At 40.8% G+C, this 21,934-nt stretch overlaps 1 protein-coding gene across 1 annotated transcript in view; it reads right to left on the bottom strand.

The window, feature by feature from the left end:
- Positions 1-21,934, bottom strand: part of unc13c (unc-13 homolog C (C. elegans)) — a 106,552-nt gene that overhangs the window by 26,895 nt on the left and 57,723 nt on the right. The window contains exons 16-18 of the mRNA XM_008295128.1: positions 21,763-21,896; positions 19,337-19,422; positions 1,549-1,675 (exon numbers count right to left, since the gene is read on the bottom strand). Coding sequence (XP_008293350.1) covers positions 1,549-1,675; positions 19,337-19,422; positions 21,763-21,896 — 347 coding nt within the window. The remainder of the gene's footprint in view (positions 1-1,548; positions 1,676-19,336; positions 19,423-21,762; positions 21,897-21,934) is intronic.

The following is a 21,934-nucleotide window of genomic DNA, read 5'->3' as shown; positions in this document are numbered from 1 at the left end:
CAACATGGCATTTGATGTTTCTTCTGTTGTCTTCTCTGCACTATGGTTGTTTCCCATTCTACTCTTATCCTCCCTTTCCTCTCCTGTAGTTCGCTTGTCACATTTTTACTCCATGTGTGCATTTTTCACTGCAATATAATGTCTGGAAATAGCACAACAATAGCTAGAAGTTAAGAAAACTCCTCCATACATTTAAAATTCAGTAAATCGTAGTTTCATTTCTTTGAATATCTACTTTACAAAATTTTTGAATTAACATGTGTAACATTTTTCTAAATATTGGCGGAAAAAAATTGGCGATGGTTCATACAATAGATATTTTACTAGTTATGTCTATGATTAGTTTCCATATTCTCAGCTCTGTGTTTACCTTACAGTTCAGCTCAGTTCAGCTGAAAAGTCCTTGAAATCTTTGTGACATGACTGTTAGTCAGAGCTGAGTCACTAATGGCTTCACAGTCATGCAGAGCGGGGACTTTTTTGTTTTTTTTACAGACTCCGGTTAGAGCTTTTTTATTTATTTAATTTATTTTTTTGCTGAATTTTAAAATAAGATGTGTACAATTATTTTTATTCAATTTTACAATCTTAAGCTTAGGTCATTTTTCAAAGTGGAATAAACACATGATTAATGTAAGCACTGTTTGAAAGTTGAAAATCCACAGATTCCTTCTGTTTTTAAGATTTCTATTTCTGATAAAAGCTGTAATTTTGGTGGGTTTTTTGTGTGTCATGGGTATTGGTGCTCAAAGGGTAAAGCAGCCACCAGGTTATCCATTAAACGAGCTTCAGCAACGTGCTAAACAAGCTCATTTTCAGGAAGATGCTGCCTTTCAAATGAAGTCTCATTCATGCATTTTGACCTTCCAGTTCTTCTGGTTTTCAATTCAGTGCAATTCAGTTCTGTCCATAAAACACCAACTCAACACAAGTCCCCTCATGGCCCTCCACACGCTGAGATCAGGACCTTTCAATGTTCTATAATAGAGAGAAACCCAGTGATTCCCTTTGAGCGGCCACTTGGCGACAGTGGACGGTTAAAAGCTTTTTCATTTGGGTTTTCCAAATAGCTGAAAATTCCACAAAAAGGGGCAGAAGTTAAGAGGTTAACTTGGCTGCTACCTGCAGTCTGCTCGCGTCTCGTCGTGCTTTGGAATCCCTCCCACACTTCTCAGTTTGCCACAGCTGTCTGTCCTCTGATATATAGACGCTCACTTGCCTCTTTAGGTGAACTTAATGCAGCTGTCTTGCAGTCAATCTGTATTGACGCTGAGAGGCGTTTCTGTTATTTAGCCTGTCCTCGTTGATACAAATGGGAAGGATAAAACTATCACAGACTGCAGAGTGATCATGCGGTTAGATCAACACTTTGCTAAAACAGCTCTAACAAACACAGAACATTATATGCAATACCTGCTAAACCCTCGGCTGAGTGAGTCTTTCTTCATCTTGGCAAGCTTCTCATTAACAGTACATCTGCATAATTTTGTTCATACAGTACGATAAGTGTGTCTCTGTAAATGTGTATGGAAATGAGAGGACACTCACAGGGAATATTCAGGCGGAACACCCTTGAAGGCCGGCAGGTCACGGACGTACTCATTATGGAACCACTTGACTTTGAAGTGAAGATTCATGTATTCAGTGCTTTTGCATAGGCGGTGCTTGTCATGCTCTGTAACGCAGATTAAAAGATGAGAAGCACACATGTCAGTATGTACAGTGCACGCTGGAGTCATAGTTACAGAGAAAATTAAGTTGTAATCCGTAGAAGTCCCACACCTCCGGACTGACCAGACAGGATGCTAAATGAGTCGTAAGTGACTGAGTCAATCTGCTTCTTCAATTTTCAACAGATTCTCACAAAAAAATTACAGGAACAAGAACAGGCAGATATGAACACATACTTGTATAAATAAGCAAAAAAAAAGCTCATAAACATAAAGTGGCAGTGGTCGGGTTCAATCTGACATCTCAACAGGCTCAATTATGTCCAGCCTTGAGCTATCAAAGAATGAGAAAATAAAAGCGAGCCTCTGAATGGGTCCAGCTCTCACCAAAGGAAAAAAAAAATCAAAGCCCTTGAATGACTGCAGACAAACTAAAGCTAAAATGGATTAGACTTTCATGTCAGCTGACAAGTCTGCTGAGTCATTTAGTCCAGCTCACTGTAGACATTTCAGAACAATTAATCATTTCCACGGGATCCCCTGGAGAAGAGATGGATGTGATGGTGCAGGAGAGAGAGAGGAGAGAGAAGAGAAAGTAAAGAAAACCAGTGAAGAAGAAACAGTGGGAGAGATATCAGACGGGAGAGAAAAGCCGACGCAGGAATCCAACGTTGGGTTGCAGACGATGTGATGGCACTTAGAAGAAGACAAACTCTGAAAAAAGTCAGGTGTGTGGTAGAGGGAAATACGACAACAGCACAGAGGATCAATGGAGAATTTGTAGTTTTGTGCAAATGAAATACAGTGTTTCATCACAGATAAGACGAGATATCGATCAAAGACCACCCGGAAGGTTGACATCGCACACAAACGAGAGCAGCCCATCACGCAGGAGAAGAGAAAAAACGATCCGTAAAGGTCTACAACCACGCAAGCCGCTCTGTGAGGCGGCGCTGTGCGTTCATGTCATGTGGGAGGGAATGAAATATTGGAAGAGATTCCCATGGGTGTGAGTGGGAAGACGGCAGCTGCCATTCTTCTGGGCTGCTGCTTGTCACTCATTATTACAGCTGTCTTAATCAATATCCACGAGCAAAATGAACGGAAAGTCACATTTCTTCAAAAAACTGTCACGATCGCTAGCAAACTACCACTAAAACACGACACTCACAGCTTTGATAGCTACAAACTGAAAGCCAGTACATCAGCTCTGCCATAAATTGTTGACATTAGAAAAGTGGAAAGGTTTCTACTTCATGTTTATTATTGAGGTCATAGTGGGTGTTCGATTGGGTTGCAATACATTTAGGTGTTAGTAATATTTTGTCCACCCCATTAACATCAATAAGGAGGGGCAAAATACTGGGGACACTTTTAAATGTAACACACTCTAGAAAAAATGTGCTTCTTCCAAATAGCACTGGATCTAATAACTTTCAGTGTATTGACTGTAACAGAGGACTTATGTAACATTCCAACTTGGACGTATCAGAGATTTGACTTTGAACCTGGATGTTGACATGAAAACTAATTAGAGATGAAAACCCTATCTGTTTTTTTGTTTTTTTTTTAAACTGACATTATTGTACAGAAATCTGTTTCACTTTGACATGAAAGAGTCTTTTTTTGGGTAAAATCTTTCTTTTATTTATTTATTTAAGAAGCCCAATTGATTGATCATGACTCAGTGTTGAAATCAATAAAATGTAAAGGGAGGTGAATACTTTTTATGGTCACTGTAACATCACCAACAAACTAAACACAACTCACTATGACAACCCTGAATGACTGATGTTTAGAATCTGCAATGTCCACCATGTCAGTCATGTTACAGCTTTAGCACATTAGCCCTTATTCATTAGCACTAAATGCATAGTACATATGTGACCCATCTGCACGAAATCCGTCGCATTGCGCCTCGGGCTATTGTGTGTAAACAAAAGCGGCGTGTTGTTACCACATGACGCAAATCACGGGACAGGATTGGCTGGCAGTGACACATTGCACATGGCACCTGCGCACAAGTGATTTCCGCAGCTTCTTTCTGGTGTTAGCACTCATGGTATTTGACAGTGTTAATATTATATGTTACCTACATGTTGAAAACAACTAAATGGACCGATCCAAGTAATAAACCCAAAATCAATACTTTACCATGTGTTAACGTAATCCGGGCTGTATCTCGGATATAGCCCAAGGCACAATGCGACTGATTTCGTGCAGATGGGTCACATATAAGACATTTTTTTCAAACTATTTAATAGCTGGTGAAATATTTCAGGACCAAAGCTGTGAAGCAAGCAACTGCTTTTTTCCTCTCAAGCGACCTCTTGTTGCCTTGAAAATAATGGCCGTTATCTGTCAGGAGCAAAAGGTGGAAGGGAGTGGGTGTTTGGGAAGCCACCCTGTCTGCCTTCGACGGTACATCCCATCTCCCACCAACAGTAAACACGGAGTTTACTGAACCGTGACCACTGCCTCCTTCTAAAGTTAACCAAAACTGCATAAACTTAATAAAACCTAAACTGCAGAGGTTGCACTTATGGAAACACTGAGTTCTTATATCACATTCAGCATTTTCAATCCACATTTTGTTAACATTCCAGTGCTGTATGAACATTTTCAACTGCACTGCACTGGACGACAAAACTCCCAAACTCATTCCTTACCTGAAGTCAGTCACCATGTTTCTCTCCCTCTGCCTTTTTCTAAGCTTTGCTCCTCTTCTAGCTGCTCCCTGTGTCTGGTCTTGTTTCACTGTTTTGCTTCCAACCTTTTCTTTCTCTTTTTTTGTGTGTGTGCTTCTTGTTCAATATGCAAATAGCCATGCAATTCTTTTCTCTATGGCAGAATGCAGACATCTATTCTTTTGGTTTAGCAGGCGCTGCAGGTTTCCACAAATTAAATGGGGGGGGGAGTGGGGATTCAACATTTGATCATAGATGGTTATTTGATACACATTTGGAACACTGCGATGCCAAGCGTAACCCACAATCCATATCAACTAACAGAAGACAAAACATGTCTATATCTTGGCCTGCTGCACTACGTCTATATAGAACTGGGGAGGCAGGGAATCTAAATGAATGTGATAGATTTTTTCAAACTCCTTTCAAATGGTACAGCAGAGATGAAGGCACACATTTTCAAATGCAGAAACAAGACACGTACATCCATACGACATCAAAGACATGTTTAAATCCAATGCAATGCACCCCGGCTGTCATTCTTTAATCCTGATAAGAACCTAGAGTGTTTACGCTGATGAATGAAGCAACGCTCGCCACCCTACACTTCCCTCTAAGCTCCGAGAAGAAAAATATTTCCATATGTGTAATTAACATATGTACCTGTATGATAATTCACTCAAACACACGGCACAGTATTTTACTCGCTGGAATGAAGAGGAAAGTGATGCTCCATTTAAATCAATCAGTTGACAACAAGTTCTTTTCAAACTCACTTCAAAAGGAAGGTCGGACTAAAAACTTGGTTAAAAAATATGCGGAGGTGGTCACATGCAGGATGAATGTACAGGATGTGTTACAGTAGGTGTGTGTGAACGTCATCATCTTAAACTGAAGAATGACTCATTTGAGGGACTGTAACAGGGTGAAACACAATTGTTTCACACGTTTAATTGAAAGGTTTGACAGTGATGGTCTCTGAGTAAATGTTTCTGCTGTTTCGGCAGAAGTGTGAAGATAAATATAAGTAAAAGTGGAGAGATGCCACAGCCACCATGTTTTAACACATCCTGTAAGTAACAGATTGCAAGAAGTAGACTCTTGATTAACCCTTTGCTGTTTTCAGGGTCACTTCACTACCTTTGCTTTTAAGCTCTTGTTTTCGGGGGTCAGTCACACCTGCTGAATCTTGTCGAGACTTTCCATCATTTGATATATTCATACTTGTAGATTTATTTATTTATTTTATTAGCTTTTACATCAAGGAAAGATAAACACTACTATGAATTTGTTATGTTTTTACATACATCTCACCATAAAATGCTGGAAAAGATACTTTCATAAATGGGTGGGAAAGATAGGGGAGACTTGGAAATGTGAAAAAAAACAAAAAAAAAGTTTTCAGTGCCTAACGGAAATAAATGGCATTATTTTATTCACTGAAGTGTGCACATGCTGTCGTCTACTCACAGAGGCACATCGTCAAGATAGAAGCAGGCAAGCGTTTCAGATCTGTGCAATAACGAGTCCATGAGCGATTCAAACAAGTGTAATGGGTGCGGAGAGCTGCATTCTGATTGTAAATATTCATATTTGATATAAATTCTAAATAGTTTTTCTTGCCAACACTTTGTTTCACAGACAAGCATCTGGCATCATCGGAAAAGTCAAGCCGTGCCGTTTCATTTCACATGCTCGACACCTCGCTGCAATGAATACTTTGAGAGCAATTCAGCTGAGAAGGAGGAATGTCAATTTGGATACAAAGTGCTCTGTAGAGAATGCATAACCAAAACAGCACATACAGAATCTCTTTAAATGTCATATGATATAGGAAGTACTTCATTGTGTACAGCAGCACTCCTGTGCAAGTCAGTTATTTACATTCTTCGTTAGAATTGGTTGAACTTGCACATACAGACCTTAACGCCTTTTCAAAAATCCCAGGTTGCCACAGTTCGGAGACTGCTTTAAGCAGCATTCTGCAGATTGCTGATAGGAAAATCCACAATCATCTCATGCACAGTACCTTATTTTCTTTGAGAGAACCCAACACCGGAAAATGTCACCGCTTTCATCCGCACCTCATCTTCATGACCAAAGTGGTTTTGATGGCTGAAATTGCCAAAAGACTTAAGGTTTCACCTGAATTCACCTACCCCGCCTGTGTCATGGGAGGAGCAGGTGGTTGAGACATTGTGAATATTGAGTCAGGATTGTTTTACGAGAGAAGACCTGCAGTAATTCTGCTGCAGAGGATGTGTAATATCTGAAGAGAGGGATCCACTGTGGCAGTGCCACTTTAATAACTGAGCTGGCACTGCAAGGCAGCTTACACACATACAAGACGGATACACACACACACACACACACACACACACACACACGCACCATCACAGTTTGTCAACCTTTCTGCCCTGAGCTCTGACTGCACACACCCTGGCTGTCACACACTCACAGTCACCTACAGTCATCACCTAAAGGAAGCAGATGGAGGTCAGCTGGGAGACAGAAAAGTAGAGGTCAGCAGGTGTTTTGTTCGGTGCTGCCAGCCAGCCTCTTTATTATACACTACCGCGACAATAAGATATGCACAAAGGGAGCCCAAGTTTGGAAAATCTGAGCAATCTGAGGTGAGCAAGGAATTAGCAGCCATTTTTCCCCACAGAGATCACACTGGATATGAGTTTGTGAAGGACTATTCGTTTATTGTAATAACACTTGGACATAGCATGAAGGAAATCTGAGCTGTCTTAAGCCTCATTATACGGGCTGTGTCCTTGTTGTACACCTGTTGTTCTTTATTAATGTTTGTTACAATAACAACAAACTACTGTAATGACAATTTGCTATTCTTAGATCTTCAGGCTAAAAGTATAAAGTTTTTGAGACAGTGGCTTTAGAGGAAAGCTCATGAAAAATGGAAATGTTCGTCCTCTGGAAATCATGAATATTTCATGTAAGCTAATTAAAGTTCTGTCTACTAAATGTTTATATTTTCTTGCCTGCAAGTGGAAATGTTGGCCTGATGGTGGCACTAGAGTACATGTCCGGGTCACCACTCATAACATGATACCTTCTAAAATACTAATTTCCCACAACAGCATGAGGAGTACACAGCATCGTCTTAGAGCAGCTTTACTATTGTTCTGGCTCTTAAGCACAATTAAATTCTAAGAAACACATTTCTGTAATATCAACTTTTACTTTATTTGCTGAATGAAATTCTTGATGTTCCCAGAAGATGTTCTATTTTCTTCAAACCGTCACAGCGTTTGGTATGAAGATAGAAACATCAGTGATGAGTTTCAAAAAGCTTTTGTCTCACTAAACTCTTCAGTTTAGGAGTCGTACAGATTATATTTTCTTTCTAGAAAGCAGAAGCACAGAGGGACAGAGTGTGCTTCTTTGCACACTGTGACTGAAAGGAAAAGGATATCATTTCTATTCACTGGGTTCAATATACTGTACCTTTTTTGAATAGAGGAGAGAATCTATGGGAAATGAGGCCGCAGGGAACAGTGTTTTAAAAATACTGCAATAAAACATACAGAAGCTGCCTGACTTCACAATGAGTCATCTGAAAATGCTTTTAAATTTTTTATATCTAAGAATTCCATATAAAATGTTGTGGGAGACACATATCTCGTGTTGTAAAACAAAGTCAAGGCCTCCTCAGAAATCCAAACATAAGAGCAGCTACACTTCAATAAAAATTCATTTATCATTCATTGATGAATTTCGCTTCAGTGACTAATTATTTTATAGGCTGAGGTGTCCGATGATTTCAAAATGAGCAATCTGTCACTTTGGAGGTAAGTCAATTTATATTTATTTATGCTGTTATGCTTTTTTATGCAAATCCGGCCTCTAGAGTCCTCCTCGTGGTGCCACATGAACTGACACATTAAAAATAAAAAGGATTTAACGTAGCATGTATGCGCATGCATGTGCATGTTTTAGTGTGTGCTATTCTTGTAGCATCACAAAGGCTGGAGCAAGCAGCACCACTACTGACCTTGAAATATGCTTTATCTATTTGTACGGCATTTTTGTGCTGTGCACTCTGTGAATGATGAAAATGGTTTGAAGAGAGGCAAAACAATACAGAAGCTGCATGCAAATAAGGTAATCCAAGGTGAAGTGTTTCCGCTCTTGTGAGAACTGGAAAATCTTTGACTGTCCAACGGGAATAGACCATGTCTATTTTTGCCTTCACACCTCGATTACACGATCTTCACCTAAAACACATATTTGGATGGTTTATTATGATTCTAGAAAAATGTGAGTAAAGCAAAATCTGTAAGGTTCTGGGTATTAATTAGTTGTTATTAGCAGCATCTTGTCATCCCCCGCTGCCTGTAAGAAGCCTTTGCCTTTAATTCAATTGATTGGGCTACCAAGCCTGATACGGTATGTGTTCCATTTTAATGATGGGAAGCAGGAAACCATTACCAGATTGACATAAAGTAACCACACTTTTTTATGCGAGTCAAACTGGCCGGATAGAACTCTGTGATTTCATGGTCTTACACATTACAATCCACAGACGCAGGTGGCAGTAACATGCCGGGTGCACTGGACAAACACAGTTCACACACTTTCATGAGAAATTCCTTTTCCTTCTGCATCACTAAACATTCTCACCACTCTTTCCAATTGTCCCTGTTCCGCATTCTCACTCACAAAGCAGATGTGTACAGCACCGCCTCTTTTCAAACATGTGCAACTGCTGCATATATAATGTGATGGCTCATGTAGATTTGAATCTACACTTTTAAACCCTCCATTCATCCATATATTTTCTGTCGATTACCCGGGGTCAGGTCACAGTGGCAGCAGGGTAAGCGGGGCATCACAGATGTCCCAGCAATGATTCTCAGTGCCTCCAGGGGGAACCCAAGGCACTCCCAGGCCAGATGAGATACCCTACGCCTCCAGCAAGTTCTTGATCTGCCCAAGGGTCTTCTTCTGTTACAAATGCTTGGAAACAACCTCCAAAAAAGGTGCCCTGGAGGCATCCTCATCAGGTGCCTGAACCACCTCAGCTGGCTCCTTTCGATACAAAGGAGCAGTGACTCGACTCCGAGCTCCCTTCAGACATTAAAGCTTCATCTTCACCACGATGGTCCAGCACAACACCCACATTACTGCTGACGCTGCACCAAACCATCTGTCCACCTCGCACTCCATTTTCCAATAACTTATGAGCAAGATCCTGAAATGCCTAATTTTCTTTGCTTGGGGCAGCAAATCGCCTGCAACCCTGAGAGAGCAATCCACCAGTTTCCAGCAGAGAACCATGGTCTCAGACTTCTGACTCTGATCACAGCCACTGCTCACTTGGCTGCAAACCGCCCAGTGTGTGCTGAAGGGTCACGGCCCGATGAAGCCAACAGAACGATCTCGAAAACGGAAAATGAAATTCTGAGGTATGCAAACCAGAGACCCTCCTCAACCTGACTGCACCCTGAGATCCATGGACAGGAATATCCGAAACAGGATTGGAGACAAGGAGCAACCTTGGCAGAGTCCAACGCTCATTGGAAATGTGTTTGACTTTGTGCTGAAGATACAAAACCACCTCTTACTTGTTGCTTGCACAAGATCAGATGGTCTGTCACACCAGTGTCATTACTCTGTACTCCCACAGGATCCCCCAAAGGTTCAGCAGCGGACATGTTTGTAGGCCTTTTCCAACTCCACAAAGTATATGTGGACTGACTGGTCAAACTCTCATGACCCCTTCAGCAACTCTGCATTGGTAAGGAGCTGGTCCACAGGCATATTCACACCCTGTACTCTCCCTGATCCCTGAAGTCTTCATTTAGTGAGACATTATCATTACATTTCATTGTGATTGGCACAGCGTTATAACAGATAATGTGACTGACGGAGAAGATAATGATGAATCACCACACCCGTTCTGTTCATATTCTACTTTCACCGGCACTCGTAAGGCGCCACACGTGTATGAACAAAAGCACCGAATGTGCTTGAGATTGTTCTCAAGGTCCGAACTAATATCGTAATTACGTTTCCAAAACATACACATTCATACGCTGATGCATGTGTGTGTGTCTTTGTGCCCTGCTGGTGGTAAGCAGTGTGGGCTGTCCTGAGGGAGGAGTAGGCTCAAGGTCCCTGGTGAGGATGTCATCTTGTCTGACGCAGCCCACAGGGACAGACAAACTCACAGGAGACTCACTCACTCTCTGCCTCATTGATTTAAACGCCACGGATATTATGATGAACTGTCGCAGCTAACCACAGCTTTTCCATCCTACAATTACCATTCAGTGAATATATCTATAGGAGTGCAAGGTTAGACAGATTTGCTCAAGACAAAAGACTCGGGGACAAGAATGGCAGCCAAGGCCAGTATAGTTTTCTCTCTGACATAATTCCTTCATCTTGGCTTCTGACCCAGTTCTGTCACAGGGTCTTCTAAGCTGTATCGCAGGGCCCTACTGACACAGCTCTGCTAAAACATCAGAGCCCGCAGAGACACTAACTTCCATTGATGTGACTCGAGCAGAAATATAATGAATTGGGACGCAACCAGACCTGTGACTCACTAATGTTAAGGGTCCAATCTGGATCAGTATAATGAATCAACACTGGAAACTGTACTTTTGTGATCTGCCTGTAATCAGTACAGATTTTTAATCTACCTTGTTAAAACAAACACATTAACATATTATACAAGACAATATTAGAAGGACTCTTTGAAGAGGACATATATAACATTATTTTTTAAGTGGACTGACAGAGTGCATTACATTTAATGGAAAGAATTTATTAAGCATTTATGAGATCTCCATGTATGAAATCACTATATTGCCCACAAGGCAAAAACAAGACCGCAGCACTTTAAAAAAAAAAAAAATCTATCAATATAAAAAGATATAAGCTGTTAGCTGAGTTATAAAGTGATCAGAATTGAATGTGCAGCTCTATACTGAACACTGAAATGAATGGCTTAATAAAGTCACACTGCAACACACAGACTGTAGCCACACCCCGGCCCCATAAACAACATCTTTCTAAGGTAACAAAACTCCCACTGCTGAGGTGCATTAATTGAAATTCAATTAAAATATTCTATGGAGGAAAGCTGTTCCAACAGGCTGAAGATGAGTTAATGGGCTGCTGAAGCACCGGATCTTTAATGACATGCTCCAGAGGCCACCGCCATTAAACAGCTATACAGTGGATATACAGCATGTACTGTAAAACTTAATCACAGAAGGAATCTGAAGTCTAGAAACCGCTCTACTTATCGTCTTCTTTTTGAAGCACCCTGCCAATACACAGAGGAAACGTCCCGCTTTCATCAACTGGCGATACCTACTGGTTATTTTAAGTTGAGCTTTGGCGAGCTGGCTCGACATCGCCTGATAGCTGATGTAAATTTGAGTTGAAATATGAAGGTTTAAACTGTATTTCTAAAAAAATGTATAAATTAACTCCATGGAAAATAATGATGACGACTACGAAGAGTCTCGAAACTCTATTTCCATCTGCAGAGTATACGTCTGGGTGTTTATTATGTAGGTATTAGTGAATAAGTTAATGAGCCACTGAGTTCAGCCACAGTCCCAGTCATTCACGTCGTCTGTTTTCTTTTCTGTCTCTTTTTTTATCCTCTCTCACTTTCGGTCTCCCCTCCTACCTCTCTCAGACGCTCTTTTCCTCTCCTCTCACACATTCAGAGATTCTCACTGAGATGCTAAAATTAGCAGCATCCATTTCTGCACCAGCACTGGCACCAAAGGCCTCCGAGCAGGAAGCAGAGAATGCATCAAAGACTTCATTAAGTAATGCGCGGCCACATGTGTGCGCACTGACACACACACACACACACAAATTCCTCTTTTATTCTCATTCATTCCTTCATACTTACTTGCACAGCGAACAAACGCGCAGACAAACAGGCCTGCACGCACACACACACACACAAACACAGAGCAACAAAGCAGGACATTCTGGCCCGCCTCCTTCAGAGTGTCTCTGTCAGCTGCCCTGCCAGTTTCATGTGCCTTCTTATGTAAACCGGTCGCTCTGAGTTACTTCCATTTGTCTGAATGAGAAAGACAAGCAGCAACCTGGACAGGCTCAGTGTATCCTCTACTGCCTCGTCACTACACACAGTACATACAAGAAGACTGAAGGAATGCACACACACATATACACATACACACAGTACCAATTTGTGCACTTTTCTGCAGCTTTTTCTACTGTTTTACTTTAACAGCTGGTAAAAAAGTCACTATAGGTGCATGGCACTATGGTGTGGAAGACATGAAATGTGGCACTAGCAAAATTTAAGACACTTCCCGACCACTGTTCTTACACAGACATTTAATCAAAAGTAACCCAGCTAAGTTCCCTTTACCTTCTCTGTGATCAGAGTTGAGCCCAATCAATTGCTTAGTGTTCCACTAACATTTTCTACCCATGAAATGTGCTGCTGAGTGATTGTTTTGTGACTGATCTTGGTAGAAAGCAGTGAACCATTATTTGAGTAATCAATCTGCCCTCTGCTGGATTTGGGGCTTTTCTGTCATTCTTATCAGCAGATCCTCTCAAGCTCTGTCAGGTTGGTTGGCGACCGTTGGTGCACAGCCATTTTCGTCTCTCCAGAAATGTTCGATTGAGTCAAACTCAGGGCTCTGATTGGGTCACTCAGGGACTTTTACGGAGTTGTCCCCAAGTCACTCCAGTTTTGCTTTGGCTCTATGCTTAGGGTCATTGTCCTGTTGACAGGTGAACCCTGCAGCCCAGCCTGAGCACTCTGGAGCAGGTTTTCATTTAGAATATATCTGTATTTTGCCACATTCAGAATTCTCCTAACCCTGACCCCTGCCCCTGCTGTTGAAAAACACAACCCATAATATGATGACGCCACCACCATGTTTGTGATGAGTGATGCCTGGTTTTCTCCAGACACAATGTGTAGACCTGACAGTTCAATGCTGGTTTTAACAGATCAGTGGCTCTTTTCCTTTTAGAAGTCTTGGTAGTGCCTTTTTGCAAGTAGGATTTCCTGTCTTTTACTGAGGAGACGACTTTGCCATAAAGACCAGGTCAGTGGAGCACTGCAATGATGCTTGTCCTTCTGGATGTTTCTTTCAAGTCCACACAGGATCAGTGACCATCAAGTTATTGGTCACCTCTCTTCGCAAGGCCATAGGCCCATCTCTCCTGGTTGTTCAGTTTGTTGGGTGGCCAGCTCTCTGAAGTGTCCTGGTGCTTCCATGCTGCTTCCATTTAAGAATTACAGTGGCCACTGCTCTTTAGCTCTGCCAGATCTGTGCATGACACAATCCTGTCTCTGAGCTCTGCCGGCAGATCTTTGACCTCATGGGCTGGTTTTAGCAGTTTTGTGCATGCCAGTTAGGAGACCTTATTCAGACAGGTGTGTCCCTTTCCAAACCAGGCTTAATCGAATGAATTTACTAGCAATTAGCAAAGGGTCTGAATACTCGGACTGGACCCGAATAGCCGAATAGTCGACTATTCGTTCGCTGTGCTGGAATTGGGACATCAATTTTGATCTCTGAATATATAATATATATTTTAATGATTTTAGCACGAGTCCGCCACATAACAAATTGTGAATTAAGAGAAAATAAAGAGAAATACTTTCTGAATTCATTCTATATACATGTGTTCCCACAACACAGATACCCTATTTTACAGCTTAATATTTAATGAGTGGTAAATGTGGGATGAGGAAAACCCACCACATCGGTTACACAGGACCAAAGTATTATGAAGGCTGTGGACAGGATAGCCAGATATTAATGTCAATGGCTCATACATCCTCACATTTTATAGACGCACATCATCATCACATTCTGCTATAAAAACACAATATACTCAGGATCAAGAGTAAAGGGTGGGTGCTGCTTTTCAAGTTGCAACATCTGTTTATTTTAAATGTGGTTTTACAACCTATAGAGTAAAACACATTACATGGTTTACAATGTGCATGTTTGCACCACACTATTACATGGTTTATGAGCTGTCAAACTCTCCTTCAATTAATGACTAGCCGGTCTCCACCAAAGCAAACCTAGAGCTCCAATGGCCACTAGAACCAACAAGAAATGAGCAATAATTCATACAAAGTACTCCTTTGAGGAACATGACGGTCTTGTCCTCCTCCTGGCACGTGTTGCTGTGGGCGTGCAGTGATGTACTGACAAGAAGAGGCAAGAGGAGGCAAAGCAGGGGTAGAGGGTTCAGGCTCATGGAGCGAGAAAGAGGGTATATGTGACTGAGTGCTTCCATGATTCTTGTCTCTTTTTGTAACACGGACACCCTCAGGCAAATCAGACACACACACATAAACACACACACTACCCAAACCTGCTGTGACAGCAGTGAGTAACACCCTAGGTGGTCACATGCCCAGCTGCCCTGCTTCAGATATGTTCACATACAAACATTAAGCTTCAACTGCCCGAAGTCTCTTTTTTTATTATTGATCTACCCAAATGTTGATATTATTCTATAAGTGTTAAGAAAAGTGATCTAAATAGATATTATACTACACTATGAAATGATGCAATTCAGCAGAAGCCTAGTACTTACCTGAAAGAAATCATCCTATAATGCTTTTTTTTTGTTTGTTTAAATCACTTCTCTGAGTCTTTCCCCTTTTAGTCTTTAAATAACTGTTTTGAAAAAAAACACATGTGGGTCGTGTTTTATCTGTATTCTTTAAACTAATTAAACCGATACATATATTTTTGATTATCTATTAAAAAATACAAGGTTAATAAAAAGTTAATCTTTACTTGATTGCAATGTTTACCAGTATGCTGATGACACCATTCTGTTCTGTTCTTATTTCACAGATTTTTTGCTCACTTCTCTGCATCATAACAGGCATTTTATGTCTTCTGACATGTAAGATGAACAGAGAAAATATATATTACCACTGAAAAGTTTGGACGCACCTTCTCATTCAATGTTTTTTATTTATTTTAATTATTTTCTACATTGTAGATTAATACTAAAGACATCAAAACTATGAAAGAACACATATGGAATTATGTTGTAAACAAAACAGAACATGTTTCATATTATAGATTCCTCAAAGTATCCCCCTTTTGCATTGATGACAGCTCTGCACAGTCTTGACATTCTCTTAGTCAGCTTCATGAGGTCGTCTCTTGCAATGGTTTTCCTTCCCACAGGTGCTGAACACTAGTTGGCTGCTTTTCCTTAACTCTGCGGTTCAACTCATCCCAAACTATCTCAGCTGTGTTCAGGTCGGGTGATTGTGGAGGCAAGGTTATCTGACACAACACTACATCACTTTCCTTTTTGGTGAAATAGCCCTTACGTAGCCTGGAGGTGTGTTTGGGCTCATTGTTTTGTTGAAAAACAAATGATGGTCCCAGTTAGCACAAACCAGATGGGATGGCGTGGCGCTGCAGAATGCTGTGGGAGCCATGCTGGTTAAGTGTGCCTTGAATTTTGAGCAAATCACCAACAGTGTCACCAGCAAAGCAACATCCCACCATCACATGAGAGCCAGTTTCATCATAGTGATTGATGTTTTTAGTGACTGCACTTGACTACACATTCAAAATTCTTGAAATTTTCTGGGATCGACTGACCTCCATTTAGTAAGGTAATGATGGACTGTCGTTTGTCTTTACTGAGTTGAGTGTTTCTTGCCATGCTATGGATTACAACAGTAGTCAAATAGGGCTATCCACTGTGTACTAACCCTACCTCTGCACAACGCAACAAGGCACACCTGTTAATTCAAAACCATTCCAGGACTTGACCTCATGAAGCTGACTAAGAGAATACTGAGAACGGGCAAAGCTGTCATCAAAGCAGAAGGGGGCTACTTTGAAGGATCTAAAATACCAAACATGTTCTGGTTTGTTTAACACTTTTTGTTTATTACATAATTCCATATGTGTTCTTTCGTAGCTTTTATGTCTTCAGTAATAATTTGCAATTCAAGAAATAATTACAATAAATAAAAACCATTGAATGGAGAAGGCGTGTCCAGACTTTTGACTGGTACTGTATAGGCTATGTTCAAGTTTGTGGAAAATGCCCATTGTAATGTCCAGATACTTTTCCTGATTAATATTTTAGAGCGATGGCATTCTTTTCCCATTTAGGAAAGAAAGAAAAAAAGAAAAAACAAACAAAGAAATCATTGTAGGTGCCGTCAGTTTGTAGTGGAGCATTGACTTAGTGGTTACAGCGGTGACAGTTATAATTTTTCATCCTCGGTGATGGTTAGTACGACCCTATACCAATGAAATAGATTCTGTGAAAACTACTGATTTGTGTTACAGCACAAAACACACAGAATAGAGGTCACTTTATCACTTTAGGGCGGAGGAAGTAGCAACATCCTGCTCATGCCAGAAGGTAAAGGAAGTCTGAGACTACATACTCTGACAATGCCACTAGTGTATGACAGAAGCAAACGAGACCCCATTTGTTATCAGTAAAAACCGTTGGTAAAGGTGCCAAAAAATACAGCAAAAAACACGACAAAAGTTAAAAATGGTACATGATGAAAAAAAGATTTCAATTAGTGATTTAATGCAAACCTCAGCTCAGATCTCAGACGCCTTCAGGCTGTTTGTATAGCTGCTTACTGGCTTATCATAAAAATATCTGTATGTACACACACTAGTCTGCACCTGTCTCAACAAAATCTGATACAAGGCCATATTTATATGCACACACATTCTGGATGCTTTTCACTGCTGAAAAAAGCAGATCACATTTAAACCATTTTATACAAAAACATACTGTATGCACAGAATCTATATGCTTCCTGTATACACGTGTGTGTGCATGTGTGCATGTGTGTGTGTATAAAGACACGGCAGTTTGCAGTGTCTTCACATGGCACCTGGTTGCTATAGCAACCCAAGATGGCTTAGCACAGAGAAAGCAGCAGGTATATTCTGCGTAGATGAGGATAAATCACCAATAAGCTCCTCGCTGCTCCTGTGCCTTTTCTCTTACGCACCGTCTGAAGAGCATTTCCAATGTTTGACCTCAATAAGATCACACAGTGTTTCTTGCCGCTCACTCTCTCTCTCTTTACCTCCTACGGCATCGTCAAAGAAACAAATACCAAGACCTCTGTGTAATGTTAAATTCAGCACAGATGTGATTTCAGAAGTTTAGGGACCAGGCACAATATGCATGAAAAAAAAACACTGCAGCATCCACCTAAGCAATAAAGCAGGGCCACAGATGATACAAGAACCTTCATCTCTAATAATAAACATTTGGCTGACTTTCTAAATTGTATTGCAAATTGCGATCTTCTCCATCCAAATCACGTAAATATAAATCAAATAAAAAAACTCATAAAATTAGCCCAACACTAAAACAAACAAGCTTTATTTTCCAGACAAAGAATGACCTGAATGACATGAACTGCTCAGACAAGCGAGATGAATGCGATAAACGTGAGCATACATGTTACCACGCTAATGTCACAATGCATGATCTTCTGTGTACGAAGGCTTAAAAAGATCCATTACTTTTTAGGGTAGTTACTGTGAAAAAATGCTACAACAACAACAACAACAACTCTTAATCAAGGGGGATCATTTCACAACCCCAGTCACTTCAACTCTGTTCTGTATATTCCACCATATAATCAGTGGGGTTTCATCTAGATGCCACCAACCTTTAAAAAAAAACCCTCCAGGAGGCATTTGCTGCCTTTTGGGAGGACGGCTGGAGGAAAGAGGGAGTGGGGATTTAAGTCAAAAACCCACATTCAGACGTGCAACATCTGTCTTCATGCCAACAGAGTGCATCTGAGATTTATTGCTTGATCACTGTGAGTCTCTGCTGTCTTTGAAAAAAGACTTTCTCATTTTGACAAATCTATGCTAAGCTCCCAAAGCTTACATGAGATACACATGGGAATCACATTTTGCAGCATATGGATTGTGTGAATTAGGTACTACACAGCTGCCACAAATTAATGGATTTACACTTTTGAATAATTAGTGATAATGGAGGAAACTGATTGATTATCTTGGTTCAAGCCAGCTTACAGATAGTTCGTCATCTCCACTCATATGCAAAATTCCCTTTTTATTTCTTTATTCTGCACAGTGCAGAAAATCCTCTTTATGTCCTAATTGCATTGTATATATAACAAGCTAACATTGTGGCTATTAGGCCATTACAAGGACACAGAAATCGTGCATAATGTGTTCCGTGGTGCATGTTTTAAATAGCTGCTGTGTATCTATAAAAATATTACATTTTGGGGAAAAGATTTGAAACTGACTCACCACTATCAACCTACTGCTGCCTACTGAAAGTGGTGCTTCAAACAGCTGCCTACTCATCATGGGTTTAAATCAGGGACACGCATCTCTAACTTCTACCCCTACAGATCTTACTCAAATACTCCGCTGGAAGCTACTTTAACCCATAAATGCCCCATAAACTGTTTTTCTTCCCTTATTTTACATGACAGCACATAGACATACGGGGACACAAAAACCTGAGCGCCTCATCTGTTTCTGATTGTGCCATTGATCAAATGTTTATCTTGATTAAAAGAAGTTCCAGTTTCTTTATAGTGATCAATAAAATGAAAGCAGGAAGGTATAATCTAGATAGGCAGCAGAGCTGACCAGGGCCAGACACAGCCGATAAATAAGAGTGGGACACCAGCCAATAAAGAGCGCTCACGTGCACAGAGGTATAACACGGTAAAACTTATCCCTGTGTAGCTAAAGAGCAATGAATAAGCAACAAACTGGGGAAAGAAATTGTTAAATAGCAAGCACCTAACATCGAGCTGCACATTCAGTGGTTATCTACTCAGCATGCACTGCAGATTATCCTTCACCAACAATCAGTTTACAGCATTTATCTTGATCTCTCACTTCTTCACACACATGCCTCCAAGCGAGTGATAATTTGCTGACCAGCAGCATCACTGACCTTCCATTGCATACTTCATATCCAGGGCAAAGAGGTTCCACATGATCTCGGCGCTGATCCTGCCCGCATTCAGCTCCTGTGGAAACCTGGTGGAATTGAAACGGATTCCAATCAGACTCATTTCCGCATAATGACACGCTCGAGCGGATGGCCTGATGGCTTGGCCCAGCCTGAAATCTCTAACAAATGACTTAACAGATGTGCAAGAGGACATGGTTGGTGAATCTCCTAATCTAATAATCCCCCGCCATTTCCAAACCTAGTTGAATGGGGTGGAATTGAGATGCATGCACGCGGCTTAAAGATGGGAAAAAAGTGCCGAAAACGAAAATGACAACGCAAAGGAGGGGAGACCGAGGGCGGCAACCTGTTTGGATAGCAATCTGCTGTTTTGAATGCCTATAGATTTTCAGTCTGAGCTTGAGTGTGATATGTCACTGCTTTAATTATCCGTATCTTCAGACAGTGACGGGAGGACGGTTATAGATGACGGGGTCGTGGCCTGAGAAAGATCAATTTAGCTGGAAATGTTTTACTTTTGAGGGAGGCCACCCTGTTCCCAAAAACAAACACGGCAGGTGCTATTGAAACAGTGCTCAGTCAGGAAACTCCAGCAGAAACCCAAGCGGCGACGCACACATCCAGATAAAAACTCTTCCATCCCCAACCTGCAGCACAGGCTTTTATGGAACAAACACCGAGACCAGAAGGTTGATTTGTGCTCCCCGTGGCAACTAAAGAAAAAAGAATCCCTGAAACAATTGCGCTGTCTTTCTTCTCTATCACTATCAGGATCTTTCTCTCCACCTCAGTTATTCTTCAGCCTCATCCTGCACCCACATGATGTACCGTAGGCGAGGCAGACAATAAAAAAACCCTTCATGGTGAAAACGCACATAATACCTGCAGCCGCTGTGTGTATCAGCAGATGCTTTACAATTTACTTGCGTGTGATGGAAAAAAAAATGCTATCTGCATGACGAGTATTTCTGGAAATAATCTCTAAAGCTTCTTACGCTTTGCACTTTTAAAAACAACTGCAGCATCCAATTTTATGTTTTTAAATCATAAAATAAATTCTGCAGATCAGACTATTAGCTTGAAATTTTCATGGCCAGACTAAGATGCAAATATCTTTAGCATAGAGCAACAGATTAACGTTTTGTTTTTTTTTCTCCCCCTCTGGCTGCAGCGCTTATTATTTAAAGGCAACAAGTCCACTCCTGGCTTTATCATGAGAAAGCATCAGATTTGCTGTCACTCTGGAACTTGACCAGGGAAATGTGGAGGCATTGGGCATGAATATTGCAAATCTATCATTAGACAGTGTAGGAGAGAAAGCTCAGGGCATAAACAGAGTCTTAATAAGCATCGTAAATCACCAAGAAGAAGGAGAAAGGAAAAAGGGGGGAGGCATACAAGAGGATATGTATGAGCGAGGCGAAAAGAGAAAAAATATATTTCATCTTATTTCTTTTAAGGCAACCCACGCTCCATTTTCCCCGGGTCATGTAATTTATTTATTTTTTATTAGCCAAGTCATCTGGAGGGTGAACACCTTGCACCTCTCTCTATACCATCACCACAAGCGGCTTCTCCTTCTTTTTTTTTTTTTTTTTTCTTCTACAAACAACAAATCTGTTATATAATTCAGCAACAGTGCTTTTCTCTTTTATCCATCCATACCACGGCTCGCCAAACAAAGCATTTTTCACTGCTGGCTTCTTTGGCTGCCTCACTGCCTTCTTGCACAACACTGAGCTCATTCATGTTTCCACAAACAGAAAAAATATATTTTTTTCAGATTTACCGGAGCTGTTTAGCACAGACTCTTTCTCCCTTACCAGTTCTCGTCTTCGTCCTTCTCTTGCTAATTAATTAATCCTTAAAATCGTAATCCTCAATCAATAATAGCATTAATTATACTTTAAGGTATCTATTCAGCCTTGTGTGAAGAATAATTAACACAGCATTGGCCATAAGTAAGCTAAATTATTTAAAAAATATAAATATTAAAGGAATATGTAGATGTTTAATCAACACAAGCCATATCAAGGCCTCGTGGGATTATGAACCTCCTCAGCTTTTAGAATTTTACAACAAAATCTACACAAATAAGTGTAAACCTTAACCGTGTGTGTGTGTTTATTTGTGCATATATGACTAACCGTAGACCAGCTTCTGTTCCTGTGTGTTCACTCAGGGTATGTTTTTTTCCCAGCTTTGAAATATTTAAATAGAGGTTAGACTGATAAATTAGTTAAAAGCATATGGTAATGTTAACATAGTGATCAAAAATGTATAGGAGAATGTTTAAAGGGCTGGTATAGGATTGCATTGAGAGTGTAGTTTGAGGGTATATTTGATTAGATTTCTTGGTTTAAAAAAAAACAAAAACATGCATAATATAATAAAGAAGTACATACTGGTTAACGACTGGGGTGTAAGCTGTCCGGTCCTCGTCGATTACAGACACCATGAGAGTGATGAGTTTTGGCCAGAAGTCCAGGTTCTTTATCGACGGGCCCTGCTCCTCTCTGGGAATGTCCTGCTTCCGGCTCTGCAGGGAAGGAAAACCGGGTGGTGAGGCTGATGTTG

This window comes from Stegastes partitus, unplaced genomic scaffold (genome assembly GCF_000690725.1).
Source record: "Stegastes partitus isolate 25-593 unplaced genomic scaffold, Stegastes_partitus-1.0.2 Scaffold1021, whole genome shotgun sequence".
Taxonomy (NCBI): domain Eukaryota; kingdom Metazoa; phylum Chordata; class Actinopteri; family Pomacentridae; genus Stegastes; species Stegastes partitus.
This window is presented reverse-complemented; position numbering and strand designations above follow the sequence as displayed.